This window comes from Apaloderma vittatum, unplaced genomic scaffold, assembly GCF_000703405.1.
Source record: "Apaloderma vittatum isolate BGI_N311 unplaced genomic scaffold, ASM70340v1 scaffold4652, whole genome shotgun sequence".
Taxonomy (NCBI): Eukaryota; Metazoa; Chordata; class Aves; order Trogoniformes; family Trogonidae; genus Apaloderma; species Apaloderma vittatum.
In genome coordinates this window covers 174177-191492 of record NW_009702936.1, presented here as the reverse complement: position 1 = coordinate 191492, position 17316 = coordinate 174177, and the positions used below count along the sequence as shown (strand labels likewise).

Below are 17316 nucleotides of genomic sequence, written 5' to 3'. Positions count from 1 at the left end.
GCATCCACATGTTTTTCGTTGAGGTTGCAGACCAGGGCAAGGTTGAACTTGCTTACATCCATCCCCCCAGCGTTGGTTATTTTTAATTGAATGATGTGTAAGAACTTTAAGCAATGCCTTGTTTGAACAAAATGAAGTGAGAAAATAGGACATGCTAAGGTGCTGTAGCAAAGTTGATCTTAAGGAGTAGCTATGTTTTATCGGACAAGCCTGGTGCCAGGAAAGCTGCTGCTCAGTTAGGAAAAAAACCCCAGTAAGTGGAAGAATCAAAAACACCAAGTGTTTGTGTCTTGGCGCTTGCACTGAACTTGAAGTTGTGATACCGATTCCTGAACGTTTTTTGCTACTGTTCAATCACGTTACATATAAATGCATACACTTCTGCTCTGTAGTATATGTAATGGAAGCATCACACTGCTAAGATGTCTTAAAATAATCTTTTGTCAGAAATATTATGACATGTTTTAGAATAAAAAATTATAACCAAGTACTTTTTTCTTCTGTCCCACAGAGGCGAACTATGCAAGTAGCACCAGAATTCCCCTCCCTGGTGACGGACCAGCTATTCAGTCAAACAGTTCAGCACCATCCAAACAAACTGTTCTGTCTTGGCAAGCTGCAATTGATGCTGCTAGACAAGCAAAGGCTGCCCAAAATATGAGTACCGCCTCAGCCCAGCCTGTAGGATCTCTGTCCCAAAGAAAACGCCAGCAATATGCCAAGAGCAAAAAACAGGGTAATACGTCTAATAGTCGTCCACCCCGTGCCCTTTTCTGTTTATCCCTCAACAACCCAATACGAAGAGCCTGCATTAGTCTAGTAGAATGGAAGTATCCTTTGATGCAGTTTCCTTTTTTGCAGCCTGTTCTTCACGTTTTCTGAATGTGTCAAGGGGGTTGTTTTATACCATCTCTGGCAGCGTCACAGCTAATGCATTAGTTCACTTGCACGTGTGGGTAGCTGTCGTTAATGTTGATGGTAGTTAATTTTGCTTAAATTACTGTTAAAGATAGCCTCTTAATTTGTGTCAGAGTGACACAGAGTATCACTTTACTGAAGTAGTTAAAAATCATGAGAAAAGCTCACAGCTGTTCTTTTTTTGGAGGAGATGGAACGTTTTCACAACTTTGTAAATTTACAAGCTTACATTATATTCCAGCAAATCTCTTTATTGCATTTGTTACCCTTCCAGATAAGATTGAATGGGTGGGAGTGCATCTAGTAGTGTTAATTGGGAGATGACCTAAGATACCAAACTGTATCTTCCACATTGCTATTTGGTATATTGCCGTTAGGGTGTATGAGTCAGATGTGAAATCTTTTTAAAAAGATTTTTCCAAGGGCTGAAAGTGCGGAAGATTTTTAGCTAGGTCAAGGACTTGTTCTAAGTACGCACATGCGTCTGAAATATATTAATCTTCTGAACTTTTACAACGTATGTCTACCACCAAACCTGTTTGGAACCATGTACATCTGTAGATACGAGAACAGATCTGCTGGTCTGCGATCTTGATGACTTGTATGCCGGGAAAGATTGCTTTATATTTATTTAGTAGTTGATGTGGAGGAAGTGGATTTCTTTGGCCCAACTGATAGCATGTTGATTTGGTATATTATTTAATTCTCAAAAAAAGGTTTGAAGTAGAAAATACTTTTGTTGAGGAACAAGAGTGAACATGTTTGCCTATTAGCCATGGCAACATCCCTCTAATAGGAAACAGATGCTTAAGAGAGTAGACTGCTGGAGTAAAACTCATTTTGTTACTTTAAACAGAATGGCCAACCTGGCAATAGGAGCTGTTAGTTGTTTGTAGGGCTTGTTTTTTTTCAATTCTTTTAACATAATTCAATTGCAAATGAAAGATGCTGCTTTCATTTACACTGGTAGAAGTCCAACTAATTTCAGTAAATTGGCCTCTCCTTGGCTAAGGTCAGTTAAATAAAGTTACAATGCATCTAGAGTGGAACAACTCAGGGCAGGATTTGTCCCAGTAGCACGACATTGTGAAACAAGGTTGTCACTCTTGAGCTGGTACCACTTGTTTGTTTCACTCCTGTTACTGAGTGTGTTGTAACTTTATTTTGTACACAGCACAGCAGCTGTTGATGTTGATAGGCTTTGTGAATATAAACTCACCCCTTGAAGTGACAGACTTTTTGTAGGCTAACAAACAAAATTTAACAGATCTTAGAGGGCATATGAACTTTGTAGGAGTGTGGGTGTTTTTTGGGTTTTTTTTTCAGGAAAAATTATTTTTAACTGACAAAAATACACATTTGAGGATAGTCAGTACTCTTCCTCTAAGTACATTCAGAATTTTTCCTTCAGTCTTTTATGGAACTCTTATGGACACATATTGGGAAGTTGTGTGTTGAATTGAGGAAAGGATGTAAAAAATAATAGCTAAAGCCCAAACTGCTCCCTTGCCCAACTTCCATGAACAGGTTCATCCATGTTTGTAGTTAAAAGAAAATAATGAGATACCTTGGGAAAAAGGTAGATTAATGATGCACTGAAGGATGAACTTGGTAGGCATGAATTTTAAGAAATACCTTTTGCCTTCTAAAAAGAAAAATATCTCCAGGTTTCAAATACTGTCATCCAAATGCGGTATAAGAAAAGTGTAGTTGCAATTTGTGCTGTTATCCATGTGAAGGCCTGTAGCTGCTCAGGATGCGTGGCTGCCAATCCAGCCGTGCTGTTCCATTCCACAGCCTCCTCACCTCAACTTTCATCTGTCCTGCCTAAAGCAAAATTGTTTGGGAACCAGCTCTCAGACGTGAGGAGGGGCGCAGACTTTTCCTGTGCCTGTTGTACAGCTTTCCAGCTCTCAGACAGGAGAACAGTTGTGATTTGCTGGGAATCTTTCTCATGTTCTGCCACAGACTGGATCGCAAATGATTTTCCTCCTTTGGACCAATGCATTTCAGTTAACATTAATGACACTTACGTGAGCATATAAGGACAGAAGAGCCTAGTAAGTATTTGTTACCCATCACAGTGACCCATGTGTCAGTTTAAGATTGCCCAACTGTATTCATTTAATATAAAGTGCTCTGTGGCAGAAAGAGTGATGGTTTTTTCTTTTTTCAAAAAGAAGAGGATAATGAAAGAACATTATGTTGGAAAATAACACGATACAGTGATTTAGCTAGAGATGATGAAGTGTTTGTCACAGTTATCAGTCAAAAGGTTGCCTTGAAAGTAAAACTTGTTTTTTGAGTGTTGATGCTGAAAGGAGGAGACTTAAAAGTTTGCAGATACTCACAGTTCATTAATTCCTTAACAAGATTTTCCAGACCATTTGACATATTTATACTATTGTCTATTTTTGCCAATTGTGTGGCCTTAGCTGTTTACATCCCATTCCCAGAAGATGATTCTAATTCAACTAATCATAATTTGGTAAGTATTACTGAGTTATTTTATATTTGTTTCTTATACTTTAACTTGATAGTTGTGACTAGCTGCTAGTATTTGAGACTGTATTAAGCATAGATAATTTTAGTAAAAAAAAAAAAGATGTATAGTGGTACTTTAAAATAAAATGTATATGGAATTGCTTTGGTTTTTTTTTTCAGTTTTAATATGTGATCGTTTATGTTTAAAATTTTTCAGCAGTGAATTCTTTGGAAAGGAATGTATATTAATATTATGTTGCATGTATATATCTATTTGTGTCGTATAAAATTTAATTAGAAATTCTATTGATTGATTATATTTACTAGCTGTTACTATTTCTGACACTTGTTTCAGTCCTTCTGAAGCTCTGTTAATTTTCTTAGTATCCTTGTCTAATCTGTTTTCAATTTTTAGTGGTGATATTTAGCTGTGTGCTTTACCAGATACTAAGTTTTTAATGAGAGGACAGTGAGAAATTTTACATTATTACATTTTAAAGTGATAGGAACATCAGTGTGAATTTTAAAAACGGTCACTGCTGGTCTAAGTGATCTTTCAGAAAAGTGCTGGTACTGCAGTATACATGTGTAGAGATGTATTTGATGGAAAATAGTGTACTAGTATTATGCCTAAAAATACCATGAAAGCTAATTTTGCTTAAATTCTCTCTTAAAACTTATAAAGGCTATCACGCTCAAGGGAAATACTGAATTACACTGCAATAATTTCATTGCTTATAATAAGCACTATCTTGAAATAATTAGTGGAGTTCAGCAGTCCTGTGCACTCAAAATCTGCGTGTGACTTTTGGGGGGAGAGAAGATGTTTGCTTATAAAATAGAGTTGGATACTAGTAAGTTCGTAATTTTGGATTAATTTACCTCTACAGTAAAATCTGCGTGTGACTTTTGGGGGGAGAGAAGATGTTTGCTTATAAAATAGAGTTGGATACTAGTAAGTATCCAACTTAAACTCTACAGTTTAAGCTCATATGTGGTTTTCTATTTATGAACATGTTCGTGTATATTGTTGTGTGAAAGCTTGTTTATTTTCCTAAAAGTAATCTGTGCATATGACCCATTTTATATGTTTTTGTGTGTATTAAAATGAAGCAAATATGAACAATAAAAAATGCTGGCGGAAGGCAGAATAATTCAGGTCAATGTAAAGAACGATTTATGCAGCTGTGTTTCTAGCCAACCAACAGTCTTTATCTCTCTCTTTTTTTTTTTTTTCCCCTCCCCTCCCCTGAGAAATTCAGGGCACAAATCTCCATAGCTGTCAATCCACCAAGAGATCCGCTAATAACTAATTTCATAAAGCATTACATGAAAAGGGTAAAGCAGTTACTTGTGTCAGAGGCTAATCATTTTGAAAGAAATGTTTTTAGTATTAGTTTTGTTAGGCTAATATCTGGCATTTCTGACCTAATTCTACAATGTGCTAGTATTTGGAAATCGTGTCTGATGTTTTTTCTTTGTTTTTGTCTAATGTAGCCAAGTTAGCCTAAGCAAAAACAAATTATGCATTTTTTGAGTGTTACCTGTTTTTGAGTGGAAAGGTTCTTGAATACCCTCAATTATATGTATATAAAGTTTACCTGGCCATTTAAATTCCCTCAAATTCCCATTTAAATTTGCATCCCATTTATACTGATGTTGAGTAATTCCACTTGGTTTGACTGGAGAACAAAACTTATCCTGACAATGTACTTTTGAGTGCCGGGGCAGATTAAAGCCCAATAAGGAAACACAGATTGTGTGTACCTGATCTCATCAAACCAATAGTTCTGGAATGAGCAGCATTGGCTTTTCTTGTGAGTAAGGTTCTACAGAGTGAAGTACACTAACCGGTGGCCTGCGTTCAGATTTCTTTCTCTGGTATTTCACTGACATTTTTGCTAGTGTGGACCCATTCCTTTGTTGAACTCTTTGTGGATTCATTATGTACTGTGAGAAAATGCCACAGAAGGACCCAGCTAGAAACCTTCAGGCTTGCTGGGGAACCTGCTCATGCTTGCGTTCCCTCATGCTTGAGGCACACGTATAGATATGTACCTGAGAGAGAGGGCTGTCAGTTTTCTTGTAGCAGAAATAGGGGGTTTTGTGTTGAATAATGTTTAGACCTTTTGTGGTACTGGTTTAAAAACCAGCCCAAATCTTGAAAATTAAATCTTCTTAATAGGTTTGGTAGGATATTAGCCCTCTGCATATAGGGATGTCTTCCATGAGCCCTGCACTGCTGGTTTGATCTTGCTTTAATTCACTCTGGCTTTAATCTAAATTCAAAAGTTGAGGAAAAGAAGATAACCTTTCTCCTTCCAACCCAGATGTTTGTCTCTATCAACTTCACAGCCTTTTCTCCCCGCTTTCCTCTCTGGACATAGGCTTCCGTTGACGCTGTGCAGATTGCAGCACGGTGCCTTGGTGGGCGAGAGCAGAGCGAGGTCCAGGAACACAGGCTGCTTCCAGTGCCTTCAGTTCCTTGTTATGTAAACCCCAGAAGTCCAGCTTTATAAATTTTGGTTTGTATAAGGATATTATATCTAGGGCTTGTTCCTTAGGGAGTAAATCAATGTTGCATCATTGAGATGAACAGATTGATTGCTTTCCATCAGCTAGCTGAACTGGCTCATGTTTTTTTAATTTGTAAACAGAAAAATTAAATATTCATGCATGTGGATTTTTTTTTTTTGTGAAAAGAAATATACATAAATTTTAATCAGCCATGGAAAGAGGAATCAGTGGTATAGGAGGCTAAAAACCAATGCAATACTGGTAAGTGGGACCTAGAAAGGGAAACTTTTTTGGTTTTGCTTGGGCTAGGGAGAAGAGTGCATGTATGAGAATTTGAGCAGTCGAAGGGTTCATTCTTTATGACTTAAGGAAGTCTGCAGTGGCAACCTCAGTCCAAGGGCGTGCATACAGAACAGATGGTCATTCCTCTTTGTGGTGGGATGTTAGAAGACAGCTTCTGTATGATGGAATTTCCAAGGCTTCAAGAGAAACCTGACATGCTGTCTGAGTCTGTCTGCATCTGTGGCTGAGCCGCTGAAACACTGACCATGTGTCAACCACCTAACTGCTGGCTGAGCTGTGTGTGAGCCCTGTTCTTTCTCATGAACCTTTGAACATGCGGTGTCTAATCAATGCAAAGTTGGTTATGTGTTGCAGTAGTAATGGCAAAAGAAATTTTAGCATGAGTTAACTAAAATATATCAAACATTTTTAAGAAACAGGCAGATGTGTCTTAAGAGAAATAGCAAATCAAATGTATGCATATTCATGTATTTTTAAAAAGTAGAATGTATCATGGGTATCTGTTATTCTTGAATATGAGTCAGTTTTTAATCTTGAATACCTTAACATAAATATCTGTGAGAATGTTCCACACCCTTTTTCTTCTTGGAACAGCATACTGTTTATAGAAAATTGACGGAGCAAGCTAAGTGTAAGGGTGGGACCGTTGTCTGTTTCTGTGTTGGTCAGGGGTCTTTACTGATTCACAAATTGTGATTATTGAAGTTTTTGTGATTGGAGTCAGCGGCATGCTGTGAGATGAGATACTTATGATAACTTAAGCAAGAAAAGATTTCTTTGTAATATCAGTGACTAAATTAAGCGGATGGTAATCACTTGTGTTGTAGAGTAGAAGTTTTTTTTTTTTCTTTTGTGTTCATCTTCTCAGTAGACGAGCTTAGATTTCTGTCTTGCTTTTTTGCCACTCTCTGAGAGCAGAGGATGTACTACAGCTATCTTCTTGCACAGTGGATTCACTGTCATCCTTATTCTTGAGAATAACGTGTCAGTACTGGGTGATACAAAGCATTTCAAAGAAGAAGTGCAGAGTTAAATTCGGGCTGGACTGTGCTTGACCACTTGCCAAGTGTTACAGTCCTGTGTTCTGTAAAAAAGTTTATCTAATCCTTTGTCTAAAACCCCTTGACATGTGTCTCTGATGTGTGCCAGGAGAGGCAGCAGGAAGGGATCTTCTTTTCTATACTTTGAATGGAGTAGCTCTCTCATGCTTTTCTGCTTCTTTTCTGTACTTTGAATGGAGTAGCTCTCATGCTTTTCTTCACTGCATGGAATGCAGTACAGGCCAATGAGCTTAAAACAGTTATTGAACGTGATCCTGAATTCTACTTAATTAATAATTAGTTCCTAATCAGCTTGTTCTTTCATAAGTGAGCCCAGTTCTTCTGCAAGTAGGTGGGTGAATATTATTGAACCAGGTAAGTTATTTTTTTTTCTCTTGCAGCAGAACAGGGACAGTGTACCCTGGGATGAAATCCTCATAAGCTCACTGCTTTGGATTTTAATGTAGTTTCTTTCATCTGCCTTCAGAAGTTTCAGGTGATCTGAACATTCCATGCTTGATTCAGCTCTTCTTTTGGCAGTGTTTCTTGTCTGAGCTTGATAAGAAGCAGCTTCTGGCAGGAAGGGTTTTCAGTATATATCTATCTTCTGTTTCTGTCTTCCATTTTTCCCCATCTGTGGTGTTTTCTTCCCTTCATGTCTTTTTGTCTTTGTTAACTTCCCACTCATTTCTTTTTTTCTTCCTATCTTTTGTCTCTTACCCTCTGGCTTCCCTCTGTGTTTACTCTTCTGTTTGTCCTCTTCTGCAGCATGCTTTGCTCTATCTCACTCTCCCACCTCAGTTTTTTTGTATCATCCTGCTGTACCATGTTCTGTTCTCCTGTGCTTTGCCTCCTACTGACTTTCCCGTTGGTCTGACTAGCACTGGGCTTCTGACTTTATAATGTGTGGGCAGACTGGCACAACACAAGCCTGGATTTTGGCTACGATCAAGACGTTTTTGGTTATATTTTTTCTTTCCTTAACAAATAATAATAAAAGTGAATGTGAACAATAAGAAGGCATTCATCCAGAGCCTATGAAAACTTTAGGGATGTAGTTTGAGTTGAGTCTACTTTGGGTGTGCCGTATCTCTTGTGACTAGACTCTGAAGGTTTTCACTGGTGACACTGTTCTGTGCAGAGGTTGAGAGCTGATGTGTTTTGGGAGACTCACTTGCATAAATTATTGGCATGTGTGAAGTCATGTGAGTAAAGGGCTTGACTCTGCTAATGCATGAAGGGCTGGAACCTAGTGATAATTAAAGACTCCACGCCCATGGTAGCACGGTTCTTCAACCTTGTTTCCGACTACCATTACCAGTCGAGAATCCCCTCCAAGAGTGAGGTTCTGGGTTAAAGAGTGTCTCTCCAGTCTGCACCTACAGGTGCAGATGCACCTACAGGTCAGATGATGGTCCTGGACTCTTTTCTTTCTTTCTGCCAGGTGGCTGGGACTGGGAGAGCAGTAGTGGGGTACACTGTTACAGAAAGGTAATGTCTGTGTCTTATCTTTCAGGCAAAGATTTCCTCTTTAAGTAGATTTAGGTGGATCTTCCGGTGCCTCCGGCAATAGGAAAGCCAGTGCTGTCCCTGAACTGTTAGTTGTGCCTTCAATCTAGGGCACAGCAGGAGAGTACTCTAAGAACCAGCTGAACTATTGACTTAGAGGTGTCAAGCTTCCTATCCTTATCTCATTAGCAACCCTATGACTCATTCAGTTCTAAGGCCACATGACTAATTAATCCATCCATTGAAAAGGCGGTTGTTTTTTACCTTGCACCTGGTTACCCTCCATACCTAGTTTATCTGAGAATATTGTTGTAGAATGCTATTAATTTTAACTACATCTGGTAAATAATTCGAAAGATTTTTAATTGCTAAATGTCCTATGATGTCTTTTAGAGAGACTTCTGCATAAATCTACTATCTTTGCCGTGTTTACTTTTTAAGTTCATGGGTCTTTAAGGCCTGAGTCTCCTTCTCCTCCCTTAAAACATCTTCCAGTCTAAATAACTTTCTGATACTGTGCTTCTGGTCTTTTTCTACCTTTGGATTCTTAGCTAACTGTCCTAATATCTGTGCTAGCTGGCATAAAAGTCACCCAAGTAAACTTTTCAGCAAAGATGTAAGATAATTGGGACTCTACTGAAAATACTTCATTTTGCATACGGGAAAACATGATAGAGACCTTACAATGCTTTGTGTGTCTTTAGCCAAACACCTAACTACTGGTACTAAAGGCACTAGATTAATTATTTTTAAAAGAAAATACCATTGACAGTTAATTTGAGAAAAGAAAAAAAGTATTGGATCTAATACCACAGGAATTTTGTTGCATATAGATTCAAGTCAGTGAAATGTATTTACAGCTGTAAGTACTCAGAAGTGCCTGAAAGAAAGTTACTAGTTTAATTTGGGAAAAACCCCCAAATGTTAGGAGTTGTGCTTTTGGTATTTTTCACAGAGGCTTGAATTCTTTCCTTGTCGGCTTTTGTGTCTATATGCTTATATAAATGCTCTGAAAGGTGGTCTTGGTAATAATTTTCTGCTGTTTTTATAGTACATGGCATCTATTTCCACACTCAAAAAACAGTGAAATAACTATTTAACTACTGAAGCAGCCTGACTTGCCTTTCTGTAAATTAATAGTAAAGCTGTTTGGTTATTAGGTAAGACAGTATGCATCAGTAAGTAACAGTTACACAACTGTAAGAATTCCTTAATAGATGACATTTCTGCAAGGAGGTTATTTTAAAAGTACTATATTTCCATACTCAGCCTTATCTTAATTTTTTTTTATACTACTGGCAGCCTCAAACTTCCAGTAGTATGCATTAGCTAATTATTGTGGTTTGCTTTGACTTCTATCAGTTGCAGATCATGTATTTAGAAAACTTTTTTCCTTTGTGTTGTACTGCACACCTCTGCAAAGTAGATGAAAATTCTGAGTTGGTGCTATTGTACACCCGCTTCACCCAGCAGCTGATTCCTAGACCTAATCTGTCTGCTCTGCACTATACCAGTAGCGTGAAATAGCTCTTGAATTTTCTTGGTAAACGTAATTGCGCGTGTCTAGTCCATCTCTAGTGGTAAATGAAATAGAAATTTTATTTCGCAGTCTGGCTTAAGAAAAGAGACGTTCCTAAAAGAGAGAGATGACCAAGATGACTGGCAATTTCCAACGGGTAGAAGAGTCACTTGGGTTTGTAGAGGATTGGGAATAGCATAGAGTAGTTCTGTTTCTTCTTGATTTTGTGTGTCCCAGTACAGCTTAGGATCTAGCTACTTCAGCACAGAAGAAAATGGCTCTTCGGAATGCTGAGAAAGAGGTTTACAACTTAGTTTTACATCTTTCATTTAATGACACTGCAAAAATAATTTCCTGTTATTTTAATGCAGGATATAGCTTCTCAGTTACCCAAACCAGAAGGTCTTACAAAAAGATGTACTTAATCATCCCCATTTGAAAGGAAGTGTTTTTTCCCGTGTTCCAAGTTGCAAGCTTGTTCCTGTGAGGAATTCCTACTAAGGGCTTGTGTCTCCTTAAAAAGATTTTCTGGTAGTGCTTTATTGGCAAACTGCCTAGGGAGGTACAGCATACACCGGCAGGGGTTGTTCCGTTATAGCCTACAGTCAGTCTCCCAAACAGAATAGTGCTGCACTGGTAGAAAGCTTTTTATTTTTTTTCTGATTTAATTGTGCTGTGAAAGAACTTCTGCCCTTCTTTTCACTTATTCCCTGCTTGATAAAGGTGTGCCTGCAAAACTTCATAGACATCACAATGAAAGGAAATTTACGTACTTCCAAGTACACAGACTAATTTTATTAGTTACTGTATCAGTTGAATGGTCAGTGGGAAAGTAGTTGGATTTGACTTGAAGATTATTGTAATTCAAATCTAAAGTGAGCATTTAAGATGAGAGGGAGAAGTACTTTTCATGAAAACTCTTGGAGTAGAGTACAAGTTGATTTTTAAATGCTCTGAAAAATACAGGAACAAACATAGGTTATAAAACCAGTTTACTGAGTGTATGTAAACTGTGTGAATTACTAATTTACTCCAATATTGAGCATGTAAATTTAACAAAATAATAATAATATACAGTTTTATGCCTAAACTATAGCTGCTATGCTAAAGGAAACCTGAAAATGGTTTCTGAAGTTTTTACTCAAAGAGTGAACACACAATATTGAGAATCTTTACATGTTGCCATGTATCAGTGCCACACCAAAAGTAAATTGCTGTAAATATTACTTGGATTTGCTTTACAAAACCCATTTTAAAACTCTAGGTGATGCAGAATATAGGTATTAAGTTTCTTATTCCTGAAATACCACAAACTTGGGGTCTAGGGCTTTTGAAAGTGCTGGTCAAGGCTTGCTTGCTTAATTTGAGCAGAAATGGAGAAGTTCTGGGTGCTTTCAAAAAGCTGGTCCTGAGTACTTCGAAAAGCTTATGTAAAATCAACTAATTTTTTTTTTTTTAAATCTGGTGAGCTTTAGTGACACTGCTTTCAGTGATGGTTCATTGAATGTGTGATTTGGTTTACCAGATATTTTGCAAAAATTTGAACTTGTTTATTCTGCTGTCATGTGTCAAAACCTTTCTTTTGCTGTGCCATCTGGAAGGACAGGGCCATGAAGAAAGGTTAAATGAATATATAGTCGTAGTAGGAGAATGTTAATTAGGATGGATTTGCTATTCAATGTTAGTTTGTGGGTGTGTTATTTTTTGTTATTGTGTAATCCTCTGCAATAGAATTTTCATTTAATGAATTGCAAATAGAATATATTCTTCCCCCTTTAGAGAAGATTGAGAGCATGTGCTTAGTTCCTGCTTGTATAAAATTCACTAAAGCGCTGATTAACAGCTTATTGTTTGTGTTTTTTCAATGTCATTTTTATGTGCTTGACTTCAGCATTTGAAACCAAACTTTAAATAAAGATTTGAAATTTATGCTCAAAATTTAAGCATGAAGATAACGTTTTCAATGGAATTAACATGACTGACCAGGATGCATCATCTACCTGTTCAGTGTTACTAGAAAATGCTATACTGTAGTGATTGATAGTAATATAAAATGTTGAAATTATGAGCAGATTGATCTGCATGGATTTATTAATATAGTTATGAACCAAGATTTTTCTCCTCTTTTTTGTTATTAAAATGTATTATACTAGTATAAGTTTTCAGTTTAGTTGCATTGCTAAAAGTTCGAGCAGTGTCTAACTCTGTGACAATTACATGATGGTTTTCATAGTGGTCGCTCTTCATGTGGATGCAGAGCTGCATAGAAGTTTGTTGTAAATTTCTTGTGGAATTTTATGTTTTGATAATGTCATTGTTAAAAATGAGAAACTTGCTATTTGTTACTGTGGCAAATCACATAATATAAGCTGTCGTCAGTGTTGGTCAATATAGCAGAAGGAGTGATGCTAGAAGAAGAACTTGCAGAAGGTCAGAATTTAATCTTCAAATTTTATTTTTATTGCATGTTTTCAAACAAACTAATACTTGATGTATCTCGAGGAATGTAATTCAGCCCAAAGATTCATTTGGCCATTTGTTTTAGTTGTTCTCATATGATACAAAGCAGGTGGTATGTTGAATTTTGTCACACTTGACATAGGTGTCGCCCTTAAATGTGTTTTACTGAGCTACCAGTGAAATTTTGTGCAATCAGTGGCACAAAGAAGCCAGTTACGTTTGTATGGCATAAAGGCTGGAAAGCTCTTTACAATGTAAGGTCATAAACATAAGAAGTGTTCATGAATAAGGTTCAGAAGCTTAATAATTACACTTTTCTGGGTTGGCTGACAGTGGCTGCAGCAGTGCAGCAGCCTCCAGCAAGATCACGTCTTATGCCAGTCAGCTAATCAGAAAAATGCAGTCCTTCCAAGGTACTGAGTAGCAAATACCCCAAAGCTGTATTATGTTTATCAGACATTTTGTTAATACAGTTTTCACTCTGATGGATTTATTATGATGCCATTACTTATTTTTTTCAAATGCTCATCCAGAATCCTTTAAAACTCATACCAGTGATGCATGTTATAAGTCAGTTATTCACCCTGAGATGATATTTAGGTAATTTATGCTTATCTTCATCTCAAGAAGACTTACTGGTTCTGAATTCAGGTTGCTTTTATTGTTCAATAATTTGTTTCTTGCTATAGCAAAGGAAGAAGATGAAAGAGAACAACCTACCAAATCTTATGGATCTTGCACATTTATTGAAATAAAGTCTCAAAATCTCTTGACATCAATGACTTCAGAAAAACTAAATGGAAACAAAATTAGTGACAAAAAGGAACAATGTTTAACCCGGCTGTACCTGAAAGTCTCAAGGTGTTAAATGGTGTTTGCTCTAGTTTGTGCTCTGATTGACTGCTGGAGCAAAGATGAACGCTTCCACATACAGAGCGTCTGTGACTGGCCCACATTGGTCCTACAAGACAGCTCTGCTGCTGGGGTGCCTCCGCTGCCACAATTCGAGAGGCACAGCATAGAGCAGAAAGTTCCTCTAAATTCTTGTACCAGATTGAATGGTACTTAATTTTTTTTTTAACATTTTGTCTTAAATGCAATGAAGCTGTCACATTTAAGTGAAATTCTCTAAAACATGGTTTCAGCAGAGACCACGTTATTTTAATGGCTAATTTACTGGCAGTTTTATGTTTGCATTGTCATAGGTGTGTTGATGTAAGCCCATCTTAAGACCAGACACGCGTGCCATCTGTATTGTTAATACCATAAGAAGACCTTACACTGAACTCTGAAACTCGCTGGAGGCTTTGTGAGCTTAACACCCATAGTTAATGCAGATTGAGCATAGGTAGACTGAGCATGCACAGAGCTAGTCTGTCAGTATAGGTTAGATTTGTGACTTCTTTCAAAGGACTCTGTCTCCTGTAGTAAGAGGCTACCACTGCTTCTTACATCTGTGTTTTCCCTGAGCATAGGATGGCTGAGAGTTTTCATCAATGTGGATGAAAAATACATATGTCACAAGTTGGGATGTAGCTCTGTAATTTCTGAGAGTGTCTGATTTCAACCAAATACAGCAGAAACAAAGATTTTGAAGTTATTTTTACATAATTTTTTAAGAACAAGGAGAGAGAAACTTTGTGTTCCCTCTTTCCCCCACAGGCAGGCTGTGTCAGGAGCCCACGTGTCATACCAAAACTCATCAGCTAATGCCAGGCTGTAGGGACGAGGCTTTATTAATTTTCATGCTTACAGAACTGCTTGTCTCCTGTAAGAGGAACACTGAATTATGTGGGTTAAGGAGATAAAATGGTTTGGTGCCATAGCAGAAAGTGTAAGAGAAGGTAGGTAAGATGCTAGTCCAGAACTTCAGGAATAAGCACTGAATTTTTTTTGTTTGCCCCTAACTTGGGAGCTGGTTAGCTCAGTCAGTTGAGCGTGGCGCTAACGACGCCAAGGTCGCAGGTTCGATTCCCGTTCGGTCCCCATGTGTTGCCTGATCTAGTTGAGAGGTGGCGTCCCTGGCAATAGGGAGGCTGCATTAAGATGATCTCTAAGGTCCCTTCCAGCCCAGGCCATTCTATGATTCTGTGAACTTCTGTGTTCTTGGACAGGCTATTTATCTTTTCAGTATTTTAGTTTCATTTTAGTTTTGCAGCTATAAAATAGTTTTCTGCTCTAAAAGGATGTCAAAAGGAAAAGCGAGTTTGCGGCTGTGAAACATTGAATATGGTGAATAGGGTTCGTATGGACAGTAGAATGACATATAGGGAGTTCTCTTAAAACAGTTTCTTATTTTGTCTTTATTTGGAAGTGGTTTGGCTGACTTTCTGGTGAACACTTTTGGTGAATTTTGTTGTCAGAGGCTATATTTTAGGATTGAGAACGTAGAATGTTTTGGCAGCAAATTTTGGCAAAGAAAAAGTGATTGGTAGCAGCGATATAGGAACAGAAGGAACAGCCTCTGTTCCCATAGTGATACAGCAAAAGCAGTGACATTTAGGTAAACAGCAGTAGGAAAGGAAATTTGGAGGAGTTAATGTTAGATGTCTCAGAAGGTACAGTAAGCTTCCATACGGTGTTTCATGTGTATCTGAAAATGCTAATGTTAAGCTTCTATTTGCTACACTGGTAGCACAAGCACCCTTCAGTGTTGGTTGGGAAGTTCAGTGACTTCCCTGAACAGGTGATCTGTGGCTGAAGCCAAGGCTGGCAGCATCTTGTTCAGCAGAAATTGCAGGGAGAAAAAGAAAGCCTGATATTTGGAGTGTTCACAAATACACTCCTGGGAACTGCCCAGCTGGTGGGAACGGTACCACCGAAGGTGTTTTTAGCCTGATTGTGTGACACGTGGCTGACAAGGGTATTTTTAGAAACCCTTGCAGCCATGTTGCTGTCGATTCAACTATTACATACTTCTTAGCCCCAAATAATTGTTTTAAATATGTGCATGAAAGCTCAAATGCAGGACTTTGGTACTCGTTATATTCAATGAGTGCTGAGGCTGAGGCATTGCACGATGTGGTAAGTTCCTCTCTATGTACTGGTCAGTGCAAACTCTGGAATCATACAAGGACTTTAACTTGAAGACTAAGGAGGATAAAAGTCTCATTTTTGTAATAATTGTTTGAAATGAAGTACAAAGTAGGAACCATAGGACATTAAATGCGGGGTAGGAAATGTATTTCAGACAGAAGTTGTATAGAATTCTGGAGACTCCTGGAAGCTTCAATATAAAGAAAAGTTAGCTAATCAGTTAAAGCATGGATTAGGTAAACTGTCTTCTGAAGTGTTGCACAGCAAGGGGGTCAGGGGTGAAGAGCACCGGCTGCTAGAATTAGTGCCCACACAGGGACTCTGTGCAGGGGCTTCTCTTTGTCCATGTTTGGGAATGAGACTGCTTCAGAGAGTATCAGAAGAGCAATACCTGGACAGGTGGAGAGAAAGCAACCTTAAAAGGGCAGCTGTACCAAGGTGGTATGGTTTAGTGCATTTTAGTGAGGTATGACGCAGCACCTTTTCATAAATAATCTGAATGATCTCGATCCATTCTTTGAACAAAGATAAGGCTGTGCTAGATCGTCTTGCTCGTGCGTTGTTCTGTTTTTTTGCTGAAAACAGTGAGGATTTACAGATGATTTTGAGGCCTTGACACAAGCAGGTGTTCAGTGAATGTCAGGTTTCCACCAAAGGGTTGAGTAACATGGATTGTAAACGCATTAAAATTTTCTCGCCTTTTAACCAAGTCTACAGGTAACAAAATACAGATGCGTTGGCAGATAATCTTCAGGCAAATTGATCACAACTGAATTGAGAAAACTAGATTTCTGGGCTGAGGGTACTGGAAATATTTCAAGAGATGTGTTAAAACTCTGTGCTTAAGGACTCCTGTGCAATAGCTGCTTTCTAATGATTAGAGAAGTGATAAATTCTCAAGGATGTGTCGATATCCTTCATACAACATTTATGAATATAAATGCACTTTTAAAGCAGATTACACATGTAAGTGAAGTAATGTGTTATTTTGTAGCTAAATTACTTTGTAAATATGTACTTTGAAAATGCTTATTTTGCCCATAAAGAGTGTATCTTTAGGTCAAACTGGTGATGCTGAAAAAGGCTTAATTGGCGCATGTGCCAGCCTCAAGTCGCAGGACCAATGCAGTCTTTGTGGATCGCAAGACCCTGTGTTCAGAAATGTCAGTTTCAGTTCCATATTCCATCACTTAGTGTAAAAAGATAGAATCACAGAATGGTTTGGGTTGGAAGGGACTCAAAAGACCATTTAGTTCCACCCTCCCTGCCCTGGGCAGAGATGCCTCCCACTAGACCAGGTTGCTCAAAGCCTCAGCCAACCTGGCTATGCACATTTCCAGAAAGTGGGCATGAGCAGTGATATTTTCTTTGCTATGTGAGTTTGTGAAATACTACTAAAGCCATGAAATACTTCTGAATTTGCTTTTACAGAAGTACAAAGCTTTTAACACTCTTACTCAAAAGCTTCATCTCTGGTGCAAATTTTACATGTATATAGTTCATTATTTGGATTTGGGATCTTTGGGGTGC

At 38.1% G+C, this 17316-nt stretch overlaps 1 protein-coding gene across 1 annotated transcript in view; it reads left to right on the top strand.

Annotated features, from left to right (window-relative positions):
- Window positions 1-515: 515 nt before the first annotated feature.
- The window catches only part of CACNA1D (calcium channel, voltage-dependent, L type, alpha 1D subunit), a 173541-nt gene continuing 156740 nt past the window's right edge, over window positions 516-17316 (top strand). The window contains 2 exon segments of the mRNA XM_009864410.1: window positions 516-830; window positions 3301-3406. Coding sequence (XP_009862712.1) covers window positions 658-830; window positions 3301-3406 — 279 coding nt within the window. The 5' untranslated portion in view covers window positions 516-657.